General features: G+C 41.3%; 1 protein-coding gene across 1 annotated transcript in view; it reads left to right on the forward strand.

Moving 5' to 3' along the window:
• Positions 1–24,085, forward strand: part of LOC117503469 (centrosomal protein of 128 kDa-like) — a 27,174-nt gene extending 3,089 nt beyond the window's left edge. Inside the window, exons 4-26 of the mRNA XM_034162702.1 lie at positions 565–683; positions 954–1,045; positions 1,674–1,773; positions 2,345–2,475; positions 3,946–4,021; positions 4,416–4,484; positions 4,612–4,759; positions 7,958–8,088; positions 9,816–9,887; positions 11,157–11,342; positions 13,945–14,133; positions 14,487–14,948; positions 15,857–16,015; positions 16,151–16,297; positions 18,169–18,228; positions 19,182–19,374; positions 21,330–21,379; positions 21,886–21,909; positions 22,394–22,471; positions 22,599–22,712; positions 23,140–23,239; positions 23,694–23,767; positions 23,956–24,085. Coding sequence (XP_034018593.1) covers positions 565–683; positions 954–1,045; positions 1,674–1,773; positions 2,345–2,475; positions 3,946–4,021; positions 4,416–4,484; positions 4,612–4,759; positions 7,958–8,088; positions 9,816–9,887; positions 11,157–11,342; positions 13,945–14,133; positions 14,487–14,948; positions 15,857–16,015; positions 16,151–16,297; positions 18,169–18,228; positions 19,182–19,374; positions 21,330–21,379; positions 21,886–21,909; positions 22,394–22,471; positions 22,599–22,712; positions 23,140–23,239; positions 23,694–23,713 — 2,720 coding nt within the window. The 3' untranslated portion in view covers positions 23,714–23,767; positions 23,956–24,085. The remainder of the gene's footprint in view (positions 1–564; positions 684–953; positions 1,046–1,673; positions 1,774–2,344; positions 2,476–3,945; positions 4,022–4,415; positions 4,485–4,611; positions 4,760–7,957; positions 8,089–9,815; positions 9,888–11,156; positions 11,343–13,944; positions 14,134–14,486; positions 14,949–15,856; positions 16,016–16,150; positions 16,298–18,168; positions 18,229–19,181; positions 19,375–21,329; positions 21,380–21,885; positions 21,910–22,393; positions 22,472–22,598; positions 22,713–23,139; positions 23,240–23,693; positions 23,768–23,955) is intronic.
• The last annotated feature ends 1,295 nt before the right edge of the window (positions 24,086–25,380 follow it).

Here is a 25,380-nt window from a genome sequence, read left to right on the forward strand (position 1 = left end):
TTGATATGTTTAAAATAGTTCAACAACATTAACATCAATGTAAATCTGGTTTAAAAAAAAAACACTTCACGCCAGTCTGTCTTAGTGTAGAACAGATTTAAACCAAATCATCACAGATTTAGCCATAATTTAAAGCCACATTAAGACATTTTAGTATTTTAGATCCATTTAAAGGCAGTGAAAATCAAAATATTTGGTTATACCCATTAAATATGTTAATAGGTGTAAAAGCAGTTTAATAATTCTATCATATTGTAGAACATTTGAATACTTGTCAAAACATCTCAAAATAAATGAGAATAATTGGAAGGGGTTTTTTTCTCCCCATTTTATTTTTGATTCCTAATGAGCACAAGTAATTTATCACTGATTTCAAAAAGTTTTTTTTTCTGTCAATAGGTTAGCCAACATTTCAAACTAAATCAGCTGGGTATATAATTAACATAATGATGTACTCTGTCAGCAGAATAAAATTTAAATCCACAAAAGTAGTTTTATCAAACATTCACTGTTTTGGTCTTTGATCAGTTAACTGGTCTTAAACGTTCTTACATCTTATTTCAGATGGCCAACGTTTCTACCCTACGTCTCCATTAAGGGACTACGTGGGCGCTCCAGGAAGGAGGAGGAGGTCTCAGTCAGCTTCTGTTCACTTTAAGGACTCAACCCTGACAGGAGAGGATGTGAGGAGACACATTACTCATCAGTACCTCTCATTAGTGTCATGTAGTTTCAGAAATATGTCACATCTGAATGGAAAAGAGTCGCCTAACTGAAGTTGAAAAGACGTGACAAGATTTCAGTCAAGTCAGCTTTAGTTCCAGTTGGTGGGTTTTTAGAAGGAAAGACTTGAGGTCCCGTGTTATAGGTCACAGTGGTCACACAGCAGAGTCTGTGCTCATCCTTCTTATCATGTTTTCTGTTCAGTATTGGTGTGTAATTATTCCACATAGATCCACACGTTACATCAGTCTCTGAGGGACCTGCGCTGTGACCAGCAAAGACTGTCTGATGACCTGGACAGAGAAATCCTCAGGAGAAACAAGTAATTTATTGCTGATTTCAAAAAGTTTTTTCTGTCAATAGGTAGCCAGTATTTTACTAATTTCTGATGTATGTTGATGCTTTAAAATGTTAAAATAACTAAAGATGACTCATCATTTGAAGCATATGTGGTTCTGTTGTCAGTTTCCAACACAGCAAGTGCAGGATATTCATCTTAGATTTTTCATACGCACGAAAAAGTTTTCATCTCGGGCGACCTTTGCTGTGTGTCTCTCCCTCGGTTTCTTGTCATCAATTCAACATATCAAATAAAGGTTGAAACGTTCCCCCTGTCCCCGGGGGGAAAATTTTTTTTATATAGTTTTCATCCATCATGGGTGTCTTTAAAAATGAATGTATGGTTTTTCTGGTCTTTAAACCTTTCTTTAAGAAAAATGATAATGTTGCCATGGAAACCTTGGTTGCCATGGTTCTGAAAGTCAGAAGACACCACGTCCTCCTCAACATGCATTAGAATTTGACATTTTGAAGTTATTAAAAACCTTTGCTCTCTGCTATTGCTGACCAAATCTGATTGAGCCAAAGCCGTAATTCAACATCTGATGCAACTCAGCCATCTGTGGATGAATGACGTCCTGGGTTTTTTTTTTTTTAATTTATTTATTAAGGTTTGACATTGACACCAGGCGAGCAATGGAGAGTCTCACAGAACATCTGACTGCCTCCCAGAGACCGGACCCCGTGAGTTGTGGCTGTTTGTTTTTACTTGTAGATCTTTTGCTTCCACGTGTGCTGTTTGGATCTGTAAATGTTAAAAGTGGACGAATCATGAATTTATGGACATTTCATCATGATTAGTTTGTTCTCTAAACAGTTGCATACAAATTATTTCCACTGTATAATGTGGCTTCAAAAAAATACCATAAATGTAAGTATTTTACCACAGTTTTCAGATACATTTAGGAATTAAAACAATTTTTAGAAACAGTTGCTCCATTTTCAGAGGCCATGAATAAATGAGCAGACTAATATGATGATCATTTCTTTAGACAAGTCCATTGATGGACACACAAATATTTATGTCACTGAATGTACAACTTCACTGACATCGATCATGAAGAAATACAAACAGTATGACACTGAATGGCCAGTCTGAAGGAGGCAGTTCTCAAAAACTGAGCAACTGTGAAAGAACGAAAGGAGTGAGGGGAGCCATCAAGACATAACTCCAAATCCAATAAGCCCAAATACTTATGAGCTGGACTGTATTGTCTGTTACTTGTTGTCTTATTTTAGTTGTGTTCCTGCATGGTGATGTCCCGTGCCTTCCTGTCTGCAGTTATCTCGTGTGGAGCGGCGTCTCCACAATCTGGAGCAAGACGTGCGCAGTGAGCCGAGGAGCACGGGGAGAGAGTCGAGGCTTGATCAGCGGGCAGCCATGTCTGACGAGCTGCAGGAGGTGAGCCTGATGTCAGCTGTGAGTCCATCAGGTCCCACACCTCCCTACTGACTGTCATGATTTCTCATATTCAGATATAATGTACCTTCTTTTAACAGAAGAGATCTCTGATGAGTTTAGTCCAACATGTTCACTGTCTTCATCTCCAAGACGTCCCTGCTTCAGTCTAATCAATAAATGCATCGACCTACTCTGCATTTATGTCAGTCTGTTTTACATCGAGAGGACTTTATCTGGGATCATATAACATAGTAATGATTGAAATGCAATAATTAAAATGCTGCATCGTGGCTCACTCTGTGATTAAGTTATAATAAAGCGGTCTGGTCTGTGGGGATAGGATCTGTAGTGTCCTACCTTTAGGTTTGAGACCTGTTTATATTTACTTTAGTGGAAAAGTATTTGTTGCCAATGAGCTTCCATGCAGTCACCAAAAAAAAAAAACCCTGCAAGTTTAATAAAGCGTCTTAATTTCCCTCACAGGATCAATGATTTATCTCGTCTCAAGTAAAAGTCAGAATCAATGCTCCCTTGAGTCCGTTCCCGCTGTTTCAACTCACCCTCTTACTTTGCTCAGCGAGAAACGGCCACTGAGCAAGCAAACGCTGCTTTCCCCATATGTCATTCTCAACCCCCCCTTCTGTCTAAAAGTGAAGTCTGTCATTATGTGCACATTAGTGTGTCAGGCGCTGGATGTGCTCCTTAGTCACAGTAAATAACACTTTGCCTTCGATTATTGCTCTTATGGCACCGGTCTGCATTCAGCCGTGCAAATCGTCCACATTATCGTTTGAATTGCTGTCAGCGTGATATTACATCATTTTTGCATTAACTGACATGTTTTTGTCTTTGGTTGCTGGTTGTACTCGCACTGCTTTGAAACCTCCTGCAATATTTTTTCCAGACCACAGAGGGACGCTGTGCAGCTGTATCTTGACTGCTCTTTTTTTTTTTTCTTTTCTTTTTATGCAGTAGTTTTCAACCGTGTGTATAATGATAGTAGCGTACTGATTCATTTGCATTCCGTTCTTCTTTAGTGTCCTAATGGGACGCCAGTGGTGCCTGCAGCATTGGGAAATAATGCATTTGTCCAAAAATTAAGGGTAAATAAACAAGCATGAGGAAATGAAGAGGAAAATTATCTCCTTTACTCCTAAAGAGCAGGCGAGGAGGGAGAGCAGAGTGCACATTCATTCCCCGCCAATAGGCCCGCTGTGATGTGAATCAAATAGATGAGTCACTTGGGTGGATATTAATGCTGGAAGCTGGTAATTCAGCACTGCAGCTTGCTCAGAATGAGTGGGTTTGAGTGTGATCTAAGCACTTGTACAAATCTGCCACGATGCCAATGACTCTTTGCAAAATGATGAGACGGAGGATGGTGTGATGTAACAGTACTTTTCCTATTGCTTAAAAAAAGTAATCTGTGTGTTGATGGCAGTGTGTGTAATTTTTGACCATGTTGCACAGCCCTTAGGGAGACACCACATTCAGGATCAGGAGAGAGAGGAGGCCTTCACTGCTCGGCTACAGAAATCTGAAAGGGACAAGTCCAAGGTGAGCAACTTTAGTCCTCAAGCTGACATAAAACAGTTTGAAAATCGTCCTGTGTGACGCTACGTTTGCTATCAAGTCAGTTTTTCGAGGAGGAAAAAATTGAAATGCATCTGGAAACTGTTATTCTGGGTTGAAAGTCAGGTGCAATTCTGAATGATATCCCAAATAATTTCAACAATTCTTGACAACTTCTTAATTGCAGCTTGTCTCGGTTACACTTTAATGTTAATTCCTTATAGACGGTGTGCATGTCTGCATACATGAGATTACAAGTGCTGCTGGTTCTTTTTAAAATTTCAGCATCTCATGCTACTGGCTGTACATCACTTTGCACAGCACGTGTGCATTATAGATTGTTGTGACAGGGTCACTGTTGTGTTTTCTTCAGATGGAGCTGGAGCTGGAGAGAACGCGAAGACAACTGGAACAGTCAGAGGCGAGCAGAGAGTCCCTCCTTCATCAGGTTTGTTTGTGTCTGTATATAGGCAGACAAACAGGAAACCCCATGAGACAAAGCAGTAAGCTGAGCACAACCTTTAAGAAAACCTCAGTGTGAGACAGTCTGTTTGCTTATGGGCGGTGGTCCACAGGTGGAGGACATGCATGGGGAGCTGCTGAGAACAAGAAAGGAGAAGACAGACTTTCAGATGTCCTGGCAGGAGACCTCACAGCCATCTGCACAGACACATGCCATCTACGCTGACAGGGAGGACGGCAGAGGTGGACAGCGAGGACCAGGTACTCAGTGAGGCCACCCATTGAAAATTCAAGTATCCAGTCTTTTTTTTTTTTCTTTTCTTCAAAAGAGTCATGTCTAAGGAGTATTTGTGCCAAATTTGGTGTTTGCATCACCATTTGAAGGATTGTGTATCTGCTGCAGAAAAAACAACAAAATCAGGTTTCATGATGTGAAATTATGTGCAAACTGCAGCACCTCTGTGTTGTGTCCTGCAATATTAAATGGTCATCTTTAGTGCTATAGAGCAGAGCCCATAGTTTATACAACCCCTGGCAAAAATTATGGAATCACCGGCCTCGGAGGATGTTCATTCAGTTGTTTAATTTTGTAGAAAAAAAGCAGATCACAGACATGACACAAAACTAAAGTCATTTCAAATGGCAACTTTCTGGCTTTAAGAAACACTATAAGAAATCAAGAAAAAAAGATTGTGGCAGTCAGTAACGGTTACTCTTTTAGACCAAGCAGAGGAAAAAAATATGGAATCACTCAATTCTGAGGAAAAAATTATGGAATCACCCTGTAAATTTTCATCCCCAAAACTAACACCTGCATCATATCAGATCTGCTCGTTAGTCTGCATCTAAAAAGGAGTGAACACACCTTGGAGAGCTGCTGCACCAAGTGGACTGACATGAATCATGGCTCCAACACGAGAGATGTCAATTGAAACAAAGGAGAGGATTACCAAACTCTTAGAGAGTAAATCATCACGCAATGTTGCAAAAGATGTTGGTTGTTCACAGTCAGCTGTGTCTAAACTCTGAACCAAATACAAACATGGGAAGGTTGTTAAAGGCAAACATACTGGTAGACCAAGGAAGACATCAAAGCGTCAAGACAGAAAACGTAAAGCAGTATGTCTCAAAAATCGAAAAATGTACAACAAAACAAATGAGGAACGAATGGGAGGAAACTGGAGTCAACGTCTGTGACCGAAGTGTAAGAAACCGCCTAAAGGAAATGGGATTTACATACAGAAAAGCTAAACGAAAGGCATCATTAACACCTAAACAGACAAAAACAAGGTTACAATGGGCTAAGGAAAAGCAATTGTGGACTGTGGATGACTGGATGAAAGTCATATTCAGTGATGAATCTCGAATCTGCATTGGGCAAGGTGATGATGCTGGAACTTTTGTTTGGTGCCTTTCCAATGAGATTTATAAAGATGACTGCCTGAAGAGAACATGTAAATTTCCACAGTCATTGATGATATGGGGCTGCATGTCAGGTAAAGGCACTGGGGAGATGGCTGTCATTACATCATCAATAAATGCACAAGTTTATGTTGATATTTTGGACAATTGAAAGGATTTTTGGGGATGATGAAATCATTTTTCAAGATGATAATGCATCTTGCCATAGCGCAAAAACTGCAAAAACATTCCTTTCAAAAAGACATAGGGTCAATATCATGGCATAGGGTCAATGTCAGTGAGCAGATCTGATTTGATGCAGGTGTTAATTTGGGGGATGAAAATTTACAGGGTGATTCCATAATTTTTTCCTCAGAATTGAGTGATTCCATATTTTTTTCCTCTGCTTGGTCTAAAAAAGTAACCGTTACTGACTGCCACAATCTTTTTTTCTTGATTTCTTATAGTGTTTCTTAAAGCCAGAAAGTTGCCATTTGAAATGACTTTAGTTTTGTGTCATGTCTGTGATCTGATTTTTTTTCTACAAAATTAAACAACTGAATGAACATCCTATGAGGCCGGTGATTCCATAATTTTTGCCAGGGGTTGTATATCTGTGGGGTAGGAGTTGGACGTCTCATCTCACTTCTAGGTGTGTGCTCCAGGTTACCTGTCTGTGTCCTTGGATAAGACATACGATTACTGTAGGATTCTAGCTCTGTGTTCAACATTCAGTATTGTTTTTGTGCCAAGTGAACGGGTGCTGAAACTGTATGGTTTGGGTTTAATTGTAAATATATAGTAGTCCTTTTTTAATAACACACTCTAGGACCTAAAAAAAACAAAGACATGACTGCTCTGAGAAATCTGAATTTCCAGCTGTTTTTAAATGTTTATACTGTGGTGATTTGCGTTATCACATATCGCTGTGGTGGTTCAGGCAGCAGAAATAATTTTGAAGTCATGAAAAGGAGTGGAACAGAGATGATTGTGATGTTAGCTTGAGAACCAGACTGCTCACATGAACTTCCTAATGTGCGATGAGAAAACAGGAAAGGATGAATGTTGGGTATTGAGAGGCGGCTGTGAGACTGTTGGTGAGAGGACAGACACTTATTTGACAAAAAAGCACAAAGACCAGGAATGAAGAGTGTGTCATGCTTCTAAAATTAGGTTAGATAGGATTACAAATCCTACTTGTAATGGTCGTGACTCATAAGGCCTTTATTTTGAGGTGCTTTTCCACTGCAAGGACTCGACCCTGAGTACTTGTGTTCCAGATACTTATCCAGGTGAAGGATGAAATTCTGCTTCTGTTTCTGCTGGGCTGCAAAAACCCTCATGTACTTGTAAATGTGACACAAGACTGGTACAAGTGCAGCCTGCATGTTTCTCTTCATTCTATTCTTTATCAGAGCTTGCACAGTGTTTGTGCAGAGTCCTCATTTTGTTAGAACTTATGTGAAGCTGTTTCCTGCTTCTCGGTCTTTCCTGTTTGTAAAGCTCAGTGTTATTTCCCCCCCAAAAAATACAATAACAGTAAATCATCATCAGCGCTGCACGTCACAGTGACTCCTGCTACGATTTCCTCCTGTTGGGTTTAAATGTGATGTTTCTGTCTGTAATTAGCCACTCTCTTTTGTTGGTGGAAAGAAGAACCTGTAGTGTCTGAATATTTACTCTCAGTGCTGCAAGCTCTGCTGCTTTTAATGCACTCCACAGGAAAGTAACCTTGAGGTAGGAACTAAAAAGACTCTCTCATTCTTATTTCAGCATGAGTTCCTCTGGTGTAAACACTCATTGTTCTTCTTTTGGTTGGATTTCTGATTTTCAGTATCTGAGCGTGATTGTAGTTACTGTGGTGGAAACACACCTGACAGTCAGTCAGTTTTATATCAGTTCATTATGGTAAAGTTATGTGAAGCCAAATTTAATTGTATGGCAATTAAATCTGTTCAGCAGTGGAATCATCTGAATCATCCTCCAGTTCCTTGTTTTGCTTTTCTCGTCGCTTCATGTTTGATTCCGTCCATGTGTATGTGCTTATAAACTGTTCAGACCTGGAGAAGGAAGTGGCAGAGCTGCGAGCTCAGCTGTGCAAGGCCTCAGTCCTCAGTGAAGTCGAAGAGCTAAAGAAGGCTTTGGATCGTCAGGAGAAGGAGAAGAGCCGGCTCAGCTTACAGGTGGAGGTGTGTCAGAAAATCTGTGTGGGGTTATTTGAAGCAGGACAGAGCGTGAGTCTTTTGAGGAAAAGCGCACTTGAGCCTCCACAAGAGGTCAGATCACCACAGCTTCAGAGAAGGCACAGTGTAAATCTAAATATATATTGCAAAAAAAAAAGGGGGGGGGGGTCACCTAACTGGAGTGCATAGTGTTTTCATCAGCAGCTTCACAACAAAGCAGAATTTAATCAGCCAGAATGAAGAGTTCACAGTAACACCATCTTAGAACAGCAAGCAGACAAAATACTAACATGTTCGCTGGCAACTCTGTCCTTTGTTTCACCAATATTGCCCAGAATTTGGATGTCTTTCTCTCCAACGATTCAGTACAATTAAGCTGATGTTAATTGTGAGAACAGATGGGTATTTAATGTGGATTTAAGTAACTCCACAGAATCAGGCTGTTTAAGCAGGCAGGTGATTCCACAGAAAAGCTCTCTGACCTGCTAACTTCTTCTTGACCCATAGAACATACAGTAATTCTGCATCTCAAGAATGCAGAGTATGGGCCGGAACATAAGGTTTAATTACCTCTGCTAAATAGGGAGGTTCAAGTCCATGCAGGATTTTGTATGGAAGCCAATGAAGGCAGGTCAAATCAGGGTAATATGGTCAAACTTTCTTCTCTTGGTTAGAACTCTACTAGCAAACCTTTGCTGCTAGTGTGGCTAATCAGAAATTAAGACATTAGAATGATCAGTTCAAGATGGAACGAAGGCGCAAGTCAGTGTTTTGGCATCCTCCACAGAGAGAATAATTACACAGATGAAAGAAAACATTCTGTGTGTGTCTAGACAACCACAAGATAGACAGATTTCTGACTGTATGCGCATGTTGGCGCCTCCACCCAGACCAGGTTTACTAGTTGATTGTTAGTGTCTCTCCCTTGAATATACCCGTCCCCCTGTCAAACCCATGTCACTTGATCCTCTTAAAATTGTCAGAAGTGACAGCACAAATAAGAGATTAGCTGTTTATCCTCCTCACACTGGTACAGTGTGTCACTTCCATCACTGTTATGAAACATAAAAATGTTTCATAACATAAAATAAAATACAAAAAGCAAAGACCTCGTGCAGCGTGGGTGTATTCAAGGTCATTAATGCGTATTTAAGCATTTTCACATTTCTCCCATTTGTGTCTTTTCAGTCAACTGGAAATGTGTTTAAAATCCCACGCTTACCATATTGCTATGTGGGCGTTTGCATTTATCACCTGGGTTGCCTTTTTTTACTGTCAAGATCAAAATGCATGTTGGAAGTGTTTCAAAAATGAAGTACAATAGCAGATTTCCCGTGGCCGAGTTCTTATAAATATGACTAATTAGTGTCAGATGACTTAAAAGTACATTGTTGTTACATTAACCTCAAACTAGAAACTTCAAAGGGGTTAGAGTTTTTCTTGTGGATATGATGAATATTTGTAGAATGATATTCCATTTGTACTCTGGATGTCAACCGTCTCTTCCTCCTTCGACATAACTGTGCTGTTTTCAACTCCTGCTTTTCCTCTTTATCTTTTCGGTTCTTTTATCTTGTTCATTTTGGTTTTGGTTCAAATTGCACCATTCTTTTCTCTGACTTTCTAACCTTTCCTGTGTGCAACCCTCACCTCAAATCAGTTTTCTGTGTTTTTATTTATTTTTCAGTTTGTAAGTCTCGCATCAGCTTCTCCAACTTTTCTCTGCTCATCAGGAACTGTTGTCAGAGTTGGCGCGACGTGAACAACAGCACCTACGATTGTGCGAACAGCTGAAGGAGATTCAGGTATTTGGTTAGATGATTCATCATTAAAATACAGGACTCCAAAGAAGGTATTTTTTTTTTTTTTATTATTATTACGTGTGTAATGTTTCTTCATTCTTGGACATTACAATTCATGCAATTTCACATGCACTAAGTTTAAGTGTTCACTGCACTCGATATAATATTTTTCTTCCGTTTGGATTAGGCATGTGAATCTCATCACTGACAACGATTCAGCACACATCTCGATACACTACCAGCGATACAATTCACCCCTGTTCCCGATTGAATGTGATTTGATACGTATTTGTGATGCAATTCCTCAGGATGTGGTTCAACATGATGCAAAGAAATTATACCAAAAATTTAAATAGAAAATAAGAAGCTGCATTTCAGTATGGTACTATGGTATTCTTCTGATTCTACTAGAGGCAGAGAATTTGTTTTACTCCTTATAAGCAGCAAATTTACCATCTTCAACATTAAGGAACAGGAATCGGTTCCGTCATATGTGGAACCTGTTTAATCACACTGTCAGAACTTAAACAGTACAGTAAAACATCACTCTCAATGAGTGACTTAAAGTGAGTCACTCATTGACAGAGTACCACCTTGACAAAAGTAATTTGAGATACTTTATATTAATTGTTGTTAACAATCATAAATAACTACTAATAATAAAAGCCTGATTTTTCTGTATATAAGGTGCATCACAGTATAATTTACAGGGCCTTCCAAGCTAGAAAAATATAAAAAATAAATTACAATTTATACTCTGGAAAATATGGTAATATAAAGTGTGCAACCCACTTCATTAACTTTTTTGAGTTTCAAGCTGAAAAATTGCAGAATAACTGATAGTTCTAAATAAATACAAATTAAGTTAAAATAAGGAAGCACATTTCCCCTTTTAAATACAAATTAAGTTAAAATAAGGAAGCACATTTCCCCTTTTAAAATATTTATATTTGGAAGTTGGTTATTAGACAATATAATGTAATTGGTCCCTTACAATTTACAAGAGAATTGGTTTGTATTAATCAAATTTGTACAGTCTGTTTAGTTATTGTCGGCTGTATTTGTGTTGTGCATTGAGCTGCACTTGCTGCTTAACTTGTGTAACTTGATTGTTTATTCAATAAAACAGTGTCTGGACAAAATTAATCTAACTTCTACGGTGCCTTAAATACTCGTATTAGCACAGTGACAAGATATTTGTATGAAATATGTGTAACTTGCAGGAACATGATAGGTTTTTTTTTTTTTATTCACATTCTACCGTCATTTCAGAGTCGGGAGCAGGCAGAGAAGAGAGAGGCGGAGGCCTTACTACAGGAGAGCACGAGGAGCCGAGAGGAGCTGAAGACCAGGGCCCAGACTGCCGTGCGGCAGTGGCGGGCAAAGTGCATGAGACAGCAGAAGGAGCTGGAGGAGGCAAAGTCCCACGCTCAGTTCCACAGTGAGAAGGCCGTGCAGGTTGGCTGAGACAGTTAACGCTGTAAAACGCTGTAAGCTGCAAAATCACAGCTTTCACTCACAGTCATGTGTGTTTCTTCATTGCTAAAAATCCGTTTTAACGTTTCAGACGATGTTTCTTTTAACGGTGGAGCGTTGTAATCACTGAGTCAAGTGACTTCACTGAGTCGACCACGCTCTGTGAAGATATTGATGGTGCAGAGGGTGGAAATGAGCAAGACCACACGTTATTTTATGGAAATACTTGCTCGTCCGCCACTCTGTGGTTCTGTGTTGACACACGAGGTTGCTCCAGTTAGTCTGACATCAACAAATTCCAGCAAAAACTTAACAGGCCTCCGTGCAGCAAAATGACTCTATCGCTTGGCATTTTTGAGCAACTGCAGCACAAATACCCATCAGCTGTCCTTGTCAGCTCCCAGTCCTTCTCTCTAAATCGTTCTGGGTAGCAGCTAGTCAGCTGGCAGAGCAAGAGAAGACTGCCGAGCCTCTGACACTGTGTGGTGCGTTTCCTTATCAGTGATTTAACAGTGTGGTCTGAAAAATTCAGTGCTCAAATTATGTCCCCTCTGTTGGACAGAAATTTAGTTCTCAACTCCGGCAGGAGGTTGTGTGCGAAAGTAAAGCATCAGCCAAAGTGCGTCTTCATCCTCGGACGCACAGGAGATCTGCAGAAACTGACACCCCGCCACCCTGCAAAATGTTTGGATGCTGTTCAGATCTCATTACCTCCACCAAATGAAAAGACAGGCAGAGCTCATGATTATGCTGGGGTTTGTTTTTGTTATTGTCATTAATACGTCAAAAAGTACAGGAAGTGTCGTTTCAGGATTTTGTGATGAGAGGTTCAGTCTATGGAGGTGTTTTAGGGACATTGTATTCTAAAGAAAAATTGAGCAGACAGTAATTTCCCTGGGGGGAGGGGGTAGTGGTGGTACAATTTTCTACATTAAAATGTGTAAATTAAACTTGCAAATTGACAAGAAAAAACATGAAAGAAAAAAAACCAACGCATCACTCTGCAGGCGGAAATCAGCTTGAACATGGCTGCATATAAATATTGTGATATTAATTATCATATGAGACGTTTTCTCGCTGACACACCTGCTACACATGAAACATCCTTCAGGCAACACAGGTGATAATTAATATGACCTTAACGTGCAGACACGTTCAAGCCCCTGCGCCTCACTGTGTCTTTGCCGCTTCCCTCCTATTTCAAAACCCGCCCCTACGAGATCACGAAAAGCTAAACCTGTGCCGCTCTCAGACCTTTAGTCCACGTTTAGAAGCTGTGTTAGTTGTTGGCCCGACTGTGGAAATGTGCATTTTTTTTTTTTTTTTTTTAAGTGTCAAATGAGTCCATGTATTTCCATTACTGGAATATCTTTGGAAAACAGAGCTGGAGTTTGGATCTGGGTGAACTGTCCAAAGAATCTACTCTCAGATGAGCGGAATGTAATAAATGGCATTCGAGTTATGCAGAGAAATATACAGTTATTTGTATCTTTCATTTTATATCACATGTAAAATACTGTGCTTTGCATTTGTAATTGGAATTTGTTGAAATTATATTTTTTTCTTATGGAGTGATAAGAACTTGCGTCCATGTGCCAGACAGGCTTTTTTCTTTGTCTTAAATCTGAAAGTGAAGTTTGTAAATTTTTAATTGATTAAATTGATAAAGGCGGATATATCTTACATTCTTCTGCAGTAGGAATGTTTGGACACTTCACACTTTTTTTTTTTTTTTTTAAAGGTGTGAACAGCTTACAGATGTGTACCAGTCTCCGTAAGGTCATCTCACATAAATGTCTTTGTAATCACACGATATTCCAAATATACATTTACACACAAACCTCTTCCCAAAAGCTGCGGCACTGACTTGAATTTGTGTCTGCGATCTTAATGGTGCATTTAAACTCGAACAAAAAAACATGCATTGTTTCTCGATCATAAAGATGATAGTTAATTATTATTCGCAGTCGACTGGAACGATCTCTGCCAGTGTCTGATTAAAAGGCCTAAATATAAACAAAATATGCAGTGAAATGTGTGTGTGTGACAGTGTGTAATTATATGGTGACTATTAATATTAGCTTGTAAATCAGTTGGCAGTCATTTGCTTTTGAACAGAATGAGTCACCTCCAAGCTTGCAGTCAGCAGCGTTTCAGCTCACAGGCGGACACACAGACACCCCCCCCCCCCCCCCCCCCCCCCCACCACCTGGCAGATGCAACGTGATGTGAATTGATTACAAAATCATTTCTGCCCTCTTAATGAATTTGGGGAGAGAATGAAGTGCTCAATTAAATGATTAGGCGCTGAGCTGCTGCAAAGTCTTTGCAAATTCCAGTCAAAGCTGGAGTATTAGAAGCAATCTGCCTGGAACAGACCTGACCATTGTACCTTATCAGGGAGCTGAGTGCTAGCGTTTTCCTATCAGTGTAAGAGCTGCTGCTGCATGTGTTCCTCTGACTCCGTCTCTCTGTCACCCTGTCTCTTGCTCTAATTATTGTTAGAAGTCCTCTTTATATGCCCCCCCCCCCCTCCTCATTTGTCATTCTTCATTTTTACTCTTTCTCTCACTTTTGCCCACAGGCCACCAGAGAGCAGGAGAGCGCTCGGGCCCAGCTGAAGGTGTTGAGCCAGCAGGCCGAGGCAGCCCGTCGGGAGCTGGCTGAAATTTTAAGCCGTCTGGCTCAGCGTGAGGAAGAGCTCCATCGTAAGGACGTGGAGCTCAACAAGACCCGGCAGCGCCATTTAACGCTGGAGCGACAACTCCAGGAGGTGTGGGCATGGTGGGAATGTCCGACAAGAAAATAACACCATGGATTCAAAAGAAATATAAGACCTGTTGACCCCCATGCAACCAGTATATTGAAAACATGCTGCAAGGTTTTTCCTGCATTCAGACCGAAAACCTTGCAGCACATTTGCAATATGCACTGATTTGATTGCTCTTAATCACAAACGCTTTGTCAGTCTGAATGCAGAGCAGATTACCAGTCGTTGCCAACCATAAGCACTTATTGAGATTTTTTTTTGTTGTTTTTTCCTGGAACCCCCTCATACCTGCACTACTAGGCAAGGTCGGCAACAGCAGATCAAACTGTTTTTGAGCGTGTTTCTTCTAATTGTAGGTGAAAGATGCCTCAGCAGCTTTAGAAGAAGAGACCCGGTGTCACGCCATCCTCCAGGAAAGACTGAAGGAGGAGAACCAAAGGCTGGAGGAGAAAGCAGAAGCTCAACGTCTTCGCTGTCAAAAAGACAAAGACGTCCAGTCTGAGCTCCAGGCCGCCTTGAAGGACATGACGTCTGCTCACGCCCAGCTTGTCCAGCGTCTATCCGAGGAGGAGAACTCCAGGAATGAGTTCCAGAAGAACGTCTCGGAACTACGGACCAAACTGACAGCAGTGCAGGAGGAAAGCGCCTCACTGAGGCAGCAATTGCAGCTTGAGCGAGAGGTGCATCAGCAAGAACTGAGCAACATGAACGTGACGATGGAGGACAGCATAGCAAGGAAGGAGCGACAGCTGCAGGATGTGCTCAAGCTGCGCAGTCAGGAGCGGGATGAAATGCAGGCACACCTCAGGGAAGTTGAGGTCAGGGTCTTGAACTCAGACTTGCAGTCATTTGTCTCAGGTTGTCAAGGTCATACATTTTTCACGCTGCAGCACAAATCTGAGTGCAACACACCAATAAAAATCTGGACTCAGTGGTGTGTAGTTCAGATGTAGCACAGGGTAACATGCCTCAGCTACTAAACATCTGGTGCATTTCCAACTCAGCGAGACGTATGTAATTCTCATTTCTTGTAATTTCGCTCGTTGACTGAGTCTGTCCTTTGAGTCTGAGGATAACTGAGCTCTTAATGGTGTGTGGCGTTCTGCAAATCTCGGCCATTCCAAACCTCGGAGCTTGAATATTTTAAAAACCCTGATATCAGGCCTCAAACGTCTCAAGGCAGCAGTACAGATGGGGGATTTGATGCAGCTCCCCTGCTCGCTCACTCTCTGCAGGGACAAGACCTCATGGGTACACTGTTTCTAATGGGGGCACGGGCCTCGCTGATATGATAGCGTTTAGCCCATTAGCCATGCTGAATGACATTAATGACATCATTCATTGTAATTGTCATTTCAGAGTGAGACAAGAATGTTTGAAATGTTTTTACGTACTAGCCTGCGGGGGTCGTAGGCGTCCCTAAGAAGCCCATCCAGTATTCATATTGCGTAGCCAGAAGCTTGTACTGCAATTTTCATGCGGTCAGCTGTCAAAAGCTTAAAATATTCCAGCTTGCTTGTGCTCTCGCTGTTTTGGTTCAGTCTAACTTTTTTTTTTCTCCCACTTCTACTCACAGCTTTGCATTTTCTTCCATTTTTGTCCCTGCCTTTTTTTTTTTTTTTTTTTTTTTGCACATCCATTCACTAAGTGTAAAAATCTGTAGGCTGTGATACAAGAATCTTTACTTTTTTCTGTCTGGCCTTAAAACAAACGTCCTCTCCACCAGGACACTGCGGCCTCAGACAAGGAACTGTGTGGTGTCTTGAGTGTCAAGTTGGACAGGATGAAGGATGAGTGTAATAAGCTGACTCTGCAGCTGAAGACGAAGGAGGAAGCACACGCCCGCCTTCACAGAAAGTACCAGCTCCTCAAACAGGATGATAAAGTAAGCGCCGCATCGTCTTAAAAGTATCTTCAGGTTTCATGAATGAAAATGCATCGGTCCTTGTTTAGGATTCGGACCTGAAACGAGCAGAGCAAGTGTGACACAGCTGCTGATTTACATTCGTGTTTTCTACAGACGAGGTTAAGTGAGCGAGAGCTCGTCAAGCTGGAGGAAAAGGTCTTGCAGATGGAGTCGGAACAAGCGGCGCTCCTCTCCTCCGTGGACGAGGAGCTGGACTCAGCCTGTCGCAGTTTGGACCGGAACAGTGAACACAAACTGCAGGTCTTCGATCTGTTTAAGTCGTCGTCTGTAAATCTGTCTTCTCACAATTATGATCTCAGTGGGGTTTGTCTCTTTTCTTTGCAAGCACTGACGTTTGTCGCAAAACTGTCGAGCCACAAGGTCGAACTTTATCACACACACTGGTCTGAGGATTATACATGACTTGCAGGAAGTAGAAGTTACTGCAGTACCTCTTGGTAAAACCTAATTTAAACGCATATTGGCTACTGGAAACACCCACAGCCTTAAAGGCAAATTAACACATCGGACACACACACTCTCTCTCTCTCCCTTCACGGTGGAAAGTAGTTTTCCTCTGCTGCTTGAGGCTAATAAACCAGCCAGCTCTTATCTGGTTGGATAGATTTCCCAATCTGGCCCAGCAGTGCCACAGACGCGCCGGCCAACATCTCGCCTCATCTGTAATCTGTCATGTTGAGAAGAAGTCAAACTGTCCTGATTGGCTTAATGAGCACAATCATTAACAGTTAAGGGCTGTATTAGGTTTGTTACCTGGTAATGGCATCCTTCCTCTTCTCCAGAATGTCACCGCGGCATTTCTGAAACAGGGATCACAAAGAACCGTCGTGGTAGTTTAATGTAGGAATGAAGAAGTTGGCGCTCTGGTGTGGTGTCATCTCCCTTCTACAGCATGAGATGAAAACGACAAACAACGGCCACATCTGCGTGCCTCCTGAAACACGCATAACTTGAAATGGATGAACTTCTTCGGCGTTCATAATATTGAGCTCCAACTTGTTAAAGCCGCGCTGCCGCGGTATCCCTCTGCCTGTGATTCAGGTGAGAGATGTGTAAATGTTATCAACCTCGCCGTTCAGCGCTCCCAGACGACCGTCTCCACGCAGCACTGCTGCACTTTGAGCTTTTGTGGCAACAACTTCAAAATTCAGATTTTGAGTGACGTTGAAAAAAATGCTTGACGCAAATCACAACATTCAAAAATAAAAAAAAAATGGTTTGTGTGTAAACAAGGGTAAATATCACTGCAGCAAACGGAAACCAGAGCTTCTCCGCCTGATTTAACTTGTGCACTCTGTGCAGTTTGTTTGCATAGTAGTCAGATCACTTCCATGACAGCCAGCCTGTATGTATGCTAATTATAACCTGATTATTCAGAAGAAACGATCTCAAATTTGTCTCAAGTCTAAAAAAAAAATAAAAAAAAATGATGCATGTAATATTCATATACCTTTTTACTGTCTGTTCTGGACCTTTTTTGTTGTTGTTCAAAGGACAAACTTTGTAACTGCACCAGTGTCACAGACAGAACGGTCCGCCCCTAAAAATCACTCCACCTTTTGCATCTGCGCATGCGTCATTTCGGACCGTTTCGGAGTCTTTTCATCCAAAGCAATAAAATGGATGAATGGGATTATTAACCGTTAGATGATAAAGGTAAAACCTCTTAAATCATTCTGAAGTCAGTTTTAAGCAGAAACGAGGTGAAATTCCGTGACACATCAGCTAGCAGCTCATCTAGCTGCGGCGCTCTGATCGCTTCTGCTGCCTTTTATGATGAAATAGTGCTGAATTTATGTGGAAATGATTGTTGTACTAAAGCTTCAGATGTCTCACTGAGATAGATGATGACTGGAGGCAGTTTGGAGCAGAAACGAGGTGATAATCCGTGAACCTTGTCATCGGGGGGACCAGTTTTTAGGGGGACAGTTCGGTCTGCGTCACTGGAAGAAGTGAAAGTGTTTTTTCATCCCCTGACCAAAACACCCCCCCCCCCCCCCCCCCCGAGAATACTTGCCACAATAACATAGTGATTGTTTCTTGCATTTGCACAGTTTCTTTAATTATTTGCACGATCAGCAATGCTCAACTCTTCATTCCTGTTATAACAGACCGCCTCCCAGAACCCAGGACTGGTGAAAGACCCTCGCTGCTGGCTAGCGGAGACGAAGGTATTTTTACTCTCAGGAGTAATTCTTACTATCTTGTGATTACCTGAACACAAAATACAGTATTTTTGTTGTGCTGACGTGGAGCTCAGATTTGGATTTTGCAAAACAACAGTTTGTTTTAAGAATAAATGCACTCGTATTTAGTAATGAAACAACGGTTTACAGTAAGCAGCGACGTGATTAAGAGCGGCACATTTTACACATGGCAAATTTTTTTTATTGCTGCCGACAAGCAGCAGTGGTCAGATCTGAGGATGGATTAATGATTTAATGTCTTATTGGTATCCTCCTCTTTGGAAATAATGGCTTCTTCCAAGAATAATCTTACGATTTACAGCACAAAATGTAATTATGACTGTGCCAGTGATTTATGGGTTATGATGAAAATGTTTCCTATATCTGCTCTTAAAGTGTTCCTGTGAATTTGCACAAGAAGTGATAATTGGCTCCCTTGTTAGCAGTTTAATCTTCACAGCTGTATGATTTGCCTAATTATAAAGAACAGTTTGAACAGCCAATTTAGCAGGTGATTGTTTTACTGGTACATCTTCAGATAACATGAGGCACTGACGATCTGCACCTTACTGCATTTATTTTTTTACTCCCTCAAAGTATGCCACTTACTTTCTGACAGCACAGTAGACCTGCAATAGATTTATCTGCCAATAAATGTTTGTTTGCATCCCACATGGGAGTCTGTAAGATTTGACAATCACTCCAAACAAGATTTTCCAACGTCAGGACTCGACTGAACGCAGGATGAGATTACACAGCGATAGTAGTAACGTTTGTTTCGACAACACTCTCGATGGAAGTCCACCTGAATGCAAACTGCTCTTACTGTCAAATGATTATTTAGAATGAACAGTTCTGTTAAGCCATGTTTTTTTTTTTTTTGGTTTTTTTTATGAGGATGGACTCCAGTACTTTCAATATTATTTTTTACTGAGCAGACGAAGTTGCGCTGGCTGTGTGAGGAGGTGCGGGAGCGTGAATTGAAGGAACGGCGCTTTCAGAAGCAGAACCAGCAGACCAGAGATCAATTGAAGGCCATCCAGCAGAGCTGGGATTCAGAGCAGACTGCTCTGCTGCAGAGGCTGCACCAACAGGAGAAGCAGATGCACTCCTTCTACACTGAGAACAAAGGTAGATGAGCTCCACTGGAGTTCTTTAGTCACACCAAAGGACGACATCACTTCTGAATACGTGAATTTCTCCTAATGAGCCTCCGCTGTCGTGCAGCCGACACCAGTCATGAACCTCTAAAGGAAAGAACCGCGGTGCTCATCTTTGGTTTCTTTTCAGAGATGAGACGCCAAACAGCTTCCCCCAAAATCTGCTTCATAGCACCGCTTCACTCCAGTGGAAGGTATCTGTAGAGTTACTAGAGTGTAGAAATGAGAATTCTACTTTTTGTGCTGTGACTTTTTATGGCGGCTGAAGTGCTAATCCTACCGAAGCCTCGTCCCGCCGGCAGTTGACCTTTCCTAAGCTGCCGGACAGAACTTTGGAGTGTGGGTTAAGTTATTGCATCGTAAAAGACACAGTGTTTGACTGACATGGTTAGTTGTCAGCACACTTAAAATATTTGTAGTCAATCTTCGTTCAGTTGGGGTATCCAAGTCACTAAATACCCGACAGCTACAGTGAGGAATATAAGTATTTGAACACCCTGCAATTTTGCAAGTTCTCCCACTTAGAAATCATGGAGGGGTCTGAAATTTTCATCTTAGGTGCATGTCCACTGTGAGAGACATAATCTTAAAAAAAAGAAAAAAAAAATCCAGAAGTCACTGTATGATTTTTTTTAAATAATTTGTATGTTACTGCTGCAAATAAGCATTTGAACACCTGTTAATATTTGGTACATTAGCCTTTGTTTGCAATTACAGAGGTCACATGTTTCCTGTAGTTTTTCACCAGGTTTGCACACACTGCAACAGGGATTTTGGTCCACTCCTCCATATAGATCTTCTCCAAATCTTTCAGGTTTGGAGTTTCAGCTCCCTCCAAAGATTTTCTATTGAGTTCAGGTCTGGAGACTGGCCAGGTCTCTCCAGGACCTTGAAATGCTTCTTACGGAGCCCCTCCTTAGTTGCCCTGGCTGTGTGTTTGGGGTCATTGTCATGCTGAAGACCCAGCCATGACCCATCTTCAATGCTCTTACTGAGGGAAGGTTGTTTGCCAAAATCTCACAGTACATGACCCCATCCATCCTCCCTTCAATACGGTGCAGTCGTCCTGTCCCCTTTGCAGAAGAGCACCCCCAGAGTATGATGTTTCCACCCCCATGCTTCACGGTTGGGATGGTTTTCTTGGGGTTGTTCTCATCCTCTAAACATGGTAAGTGGAGGTGATTCCAAAAAGCTCTATTCTGGTCTCATCTGACCACATGACCTTCTCCCATGCCTCCTCTGGGTCATCCAGATGGTCACTGTTGAACTTCAAACAGGCCTGAACATGTGCTGGCTTGAGCACATGACTGTCAGATGTGCCATCTTGAGCACATGGGGACCTTGCTGCCCTGCAGGATTTTAAACCATGACAGCATCATGTGTTACTAAAGTAATCTTTGACTGTGGTCCCAGCTCTCTTCAGATCATTTACCAGGTCCTCCTGTGTTGTTATTAGCTTTCTCAGTCATCCTTACCCACAAAGTGAGATCTTGCATGGAATCCCAGACTGAGGGAGATTGACAGTCATCTTGTGTATGTGCGGCCTTGCAGGATTTTAAACCATGACATGAGTTTCTACAGTCTTCCATAACTTGTAACTGGTGTCTTTGTCCACATCTTTCCACAGGTGTCTTAGTCTGATTCATCTTGGTTTAAATGCAGCAAAACGGTGCTAGTAGACTTTTTGTTCTGTAACTTTGAGCTTTTTATTCAATATTTTGATCGCTCAGGATTGGTTTACTTTATTTCTGTATTCAAATATAGTCCCAATTGAATTTTAACTTCATGAATTTTGGATCACAAACTTTTGCACATTTGGCAAAGCCTCCAAAGAGGTCGTAGTTAAAGCAATACCCTTCAATCATATGTATGGACACATCCAGTGTTGTGCAAGAGCAACTCTTTCTCTCTGTGTTGTCCTTCCAGAGCTACTTGAGAAGATTCACAGGAAAGAAGAGGATATGAGACATCTTCAGGTCAGCATTAGTCAGATGTTTCACCAGGTAATCTGACACTTGAATCAAACAGCTCTTAAGAAGTAGCAGAGACAGGTAGGGCACACACAAGTCTTTAAAGTTTAACACACACCTTAGATTGCACACTACAGAAGTATTTCTAAGCAGCTGATCACTTGAACTCTAGTGTTGGTTACCAGGATGCTATGTGTGGCTGCTTAATTGTACCTGTCACCACTCATCCTCCGTTAATCAGACCCAGCTGAGCTGTGAATTAGGGGGAAAAGGAAGGGACACCCTAAAAGTGTAAGAAAGTTGATCAAGAACAAACCCTTGTCCCAACAGTGGGCTACTTGTAGCAGCAAACTGTCAAACACTTAAGCGTCATTTGAGGGGAAAAATCAGTTTTATGAGCACAGCTTCCTTCCTGTGTTGCTCATTTTAGTTTCTTACATTCTGCTTGTTCTAAGGGGCTTTTTCAGAAATTGTGGCAGTTTTTACTAATATTTTAGTTTGTGTCTTTCCAGGATCGTGTCTTGGATATAGAGAAGGTAAGTTCCATTCAAGAAATTGCCTTGTAAAATGTTGAAGTTAACGTCTGCTTACAACTTACCCAGTTGTAAGATGCAGTGAATAAATCTCCACTCAGTCTATACAATCAAGTACTGTACTGTTAATAACAGTCCTGATCTTATGGAGCAGAACATGAACTCTCTGGGCTTCTTCTGCTCAGCACCGTTACGGCTCAACAGTAGACTTGAGTAGTTTTACATTTATGCAGGACACGATCCCAGAAGTACCTTTGATTCACACGATGAGTATCAAACTGAGTGTTGTAGTGCAAAGTAAATATATTCCTGGAGCACAGATCTGTGCAGAACATAAACGGTCTGTGGCCGTTTTATTTATAGATCCAGTTATCTCAATGTAACAAACAGCTGAAGAATACTTCATCACAGGCTGCAAGTTTTGTGTGTTAATATTTTTAAAGTTTTTTTTTTTTTTTTTTTTAATCTTGCGCACTGTATGTTGTAGAACACAAGAATAGCCTTGGAGCATATGGATTCACTCCCAGAAAGAAAGTGCCTGATGGACAACTTCAAAGACCTCCAGGTGGTCTTCCTTCCCCAGGGAGGATTTTTTTATATATATATATATATATATATATATAAAAGAACTGGTTAAAAACCAAAAGAACTGGTACCTCCATTTGGTTTTTAACGCTACGTTTTGTCTTCAGGAGTCACAGCGGCAGAGGGACGTGGTTCATGAGCGCTACAGTAAATACAAAGAGATCGTGTGGGACCTGCAGCACCAGCTGGATGAGTCCAAACGCAAAATCCAAGAATGCAGAGTATGACACACAGTACACAAACAAACAACAAAAAGAGCTTTGATTTGTTATAAGTAACATAAGATCAACACTCTTGAACTCTGTCAGTATAATTGCACGACTGAATAACTTCCCATGCTGGTCCAGAGTGGAAGAAGCGTCAGAAATGGCAGATTGAAGTATCTTCGTGGGGAATCATGTAGACTTCCATCAGTCAGTCATAAATGCTCTTTAATCTACTGGAGCTCCCTGTTTGATTTCAAATGACTCCCATGTGGAGCAAGAAGCTTCAGAGATGGAGATGTTTTCTAAGAAAACAGGGTGATTGAGGTTGTCGTCAAAGATGTGGATGTTTGTCTTCTGAAGCCCAGATGATGCAGGATGAATGTAACAGCAGCTGGTGAATTTTCACGGACAAGAGAGTTTTTAGTCCTTTCATGTTTTCCAGGAAGAGAAACTTGATGCCACTTCGAGGAGCCTCAGACTGGCTGCTCTCTCATCATCTATTAAAGAGCCCAGTACGATGATCAGTGGATCAGACTTATTATGTGAGTATTGTTACACAAAGGTCAGTTTGCTTTCACCAGGTAACTTCTGCCACAACTCCAGTTGGTTAAGTAGCATTAAGTTGTGTGCAGTCTGATTTTTTTTTTTTTTTTTTTCTTCTCTAACCAGCACATGAAGGCAGTTAGCATGTTGAATTAAAGTGAACCATCTCACGGTTCATTTGGGGGCCACACCATAGAAAGCATCTTCACTTTTCTGTAAAAGAAGAGTTTAAGTAAATGGACCAGCTGGGGGCAGGTCTGAAAGCATCTTTAGATTGAGGGAGTCATTGCACTGGAAACAAATGGGGGGCACTAAAACGTCAATACTCCCAAATCAGTTTTCAAGTATTTAATGAAAGAATTGCAGGATAACAGGCCTAAACCTGGAGGAAAAAAAACATGCAACGACTAAAACGAAGTTCTTCTGGGACTAAGTGCTTTTCCTTTCAAACAGCAGCTTCAGAAACCTGTTGATGTGCTTGTACGTTTTTGGATTCTTCTGTGTCGAGATGGATAAATGTTTTCTCTGTAAGTAGTTTACTCAACACTTTCACCACCTGATGTGCGTTTTAGCAGGCTGTTGTCATCACAACAGATTCCACTGATGTGCATCGACTCAGCATGACCCCAAAACCCAAATGTGCAAAATATTACACACTTTGTGTACGAGGCTTTCTCAAGGAACTTCACTAAACTTTTTCTCTTCTCTCTTGCAGGCTGTGCAGAGTTGAGTAAATCAACACATTCTACAGTGTCTTTTTGACACAATCTGCAGAACGTGGATATGACATGTATCACAGTCCATTTGGACCCAGACTGAACCAACATCAGACAAAACAGTGGGTTGTTTGATCCACACCAGTGTTTGAATGCATGTTCACGCTTCCTTGAAAGAAGCTAATTGTCTCCATGAACGGACCAGAATGAGCTCGGTGTAGATGGCACATATCAGGCAGGGTGCTTCAACACGAACACTTCCTGAGATGGTTCAGTTCTTCCTGGGACGTGTGCACGTTTTAAACTCCTGTGTGAACCGCTTGAGTCTGGTGTCAGATGATTCGGTGCGAGCACGAACTGGAACAAGTATGCTATAAGTGTAGCGTGCCATCTTAAAGATAACGCAGTCCGACTCAAAGGTGAGTGGGAAAACATGCTGTCTAAATTGTGCACGGCTTTGACCAATGTGTGGCGCTCTCAGGTGAAATGGAACAGTGTTGGGCAAGTAACTTCCAAAATGTAATATAGATCACTAGTTAGTTATTTCAAAGTATTAATATTGCTGTCTCTGAATTGTCATGAGTGACAACGGTTCTGTTACTTTCATCAAAATAACTGGGGAAGTTGTACTTGGCATTTGAAAAAGGTTACTGCAGCATCCACTGGAGGGCGATATGGTGTAGCACCTTGACGATTTAGCCAGCATATGCTGACCGTTACTCCCAACACTGCTCAGAAACAGACTTGCACATAACTGGTGCTCAGGTGTGTTTGTGTGTGCTAAAAAAAATAATGATGCACAGCAGCAAACAGATTGCAGGAAAAGTGCCTCCCTTTGTTTTCCTCCTGCACATTTTGTTTTAGTGCACACCGCACCTGAGCACCAGTTATGTGCACGTCTTCTCATAAACCTTTTTTTTAATTCATGAAAAATATTTTTGTCTGCTCATCTTCAGGGTGTGCGTCAATCCAGGACACTTACAGATGTGACAAACTCAAGATAGATGGCGGGTTGTGATTGGTGGAGTGGCCATCTTCAGGAGATCTCGCTGATTACGCGGCAGACGCATTCATGATCATTCAGCAAAACAAAACACAACCATTAAGGCCGTCTGATGGGGAAGGGTTCAGGTTTCTGTCAGGACAAACATAAGCCTCTTAATTAGAGACAAACTGGGGAAAAATGACTTTTTGTTGTCTATTTCATTACAAATTATCTATTTTTCTCAGGAATCATTAAATTAAAGCAGATTTGTTTGCTGCTGAACTGTGAAGTGACAATAAATGGACCAAACTCTTGTAAAATGTCTGGACAGAAGATGCAAAATATTTTTTTTTAAAAACCTGTCATACATACGCAGAAGAGAGGGAGTACAGCTGCAGTTGATACTTTATTTTCCTTCTGAATTTACTATTGTTTTCTA

Source organism: Thalassophryne amazonica, chromosome 21, assembly GCF_902500255.1.
Source record: "Thalassophryne amazonica chromosome 21, fThaAma1.1, whole genome shotgun sequence".
NCBI classification, from domain to species: Eukaryota; Metazoa; Chordata; class Actinopteri; order Batrachoidiformes; family Batrachoididae; genus Thalassophryne; species Thalassophryne amazonica.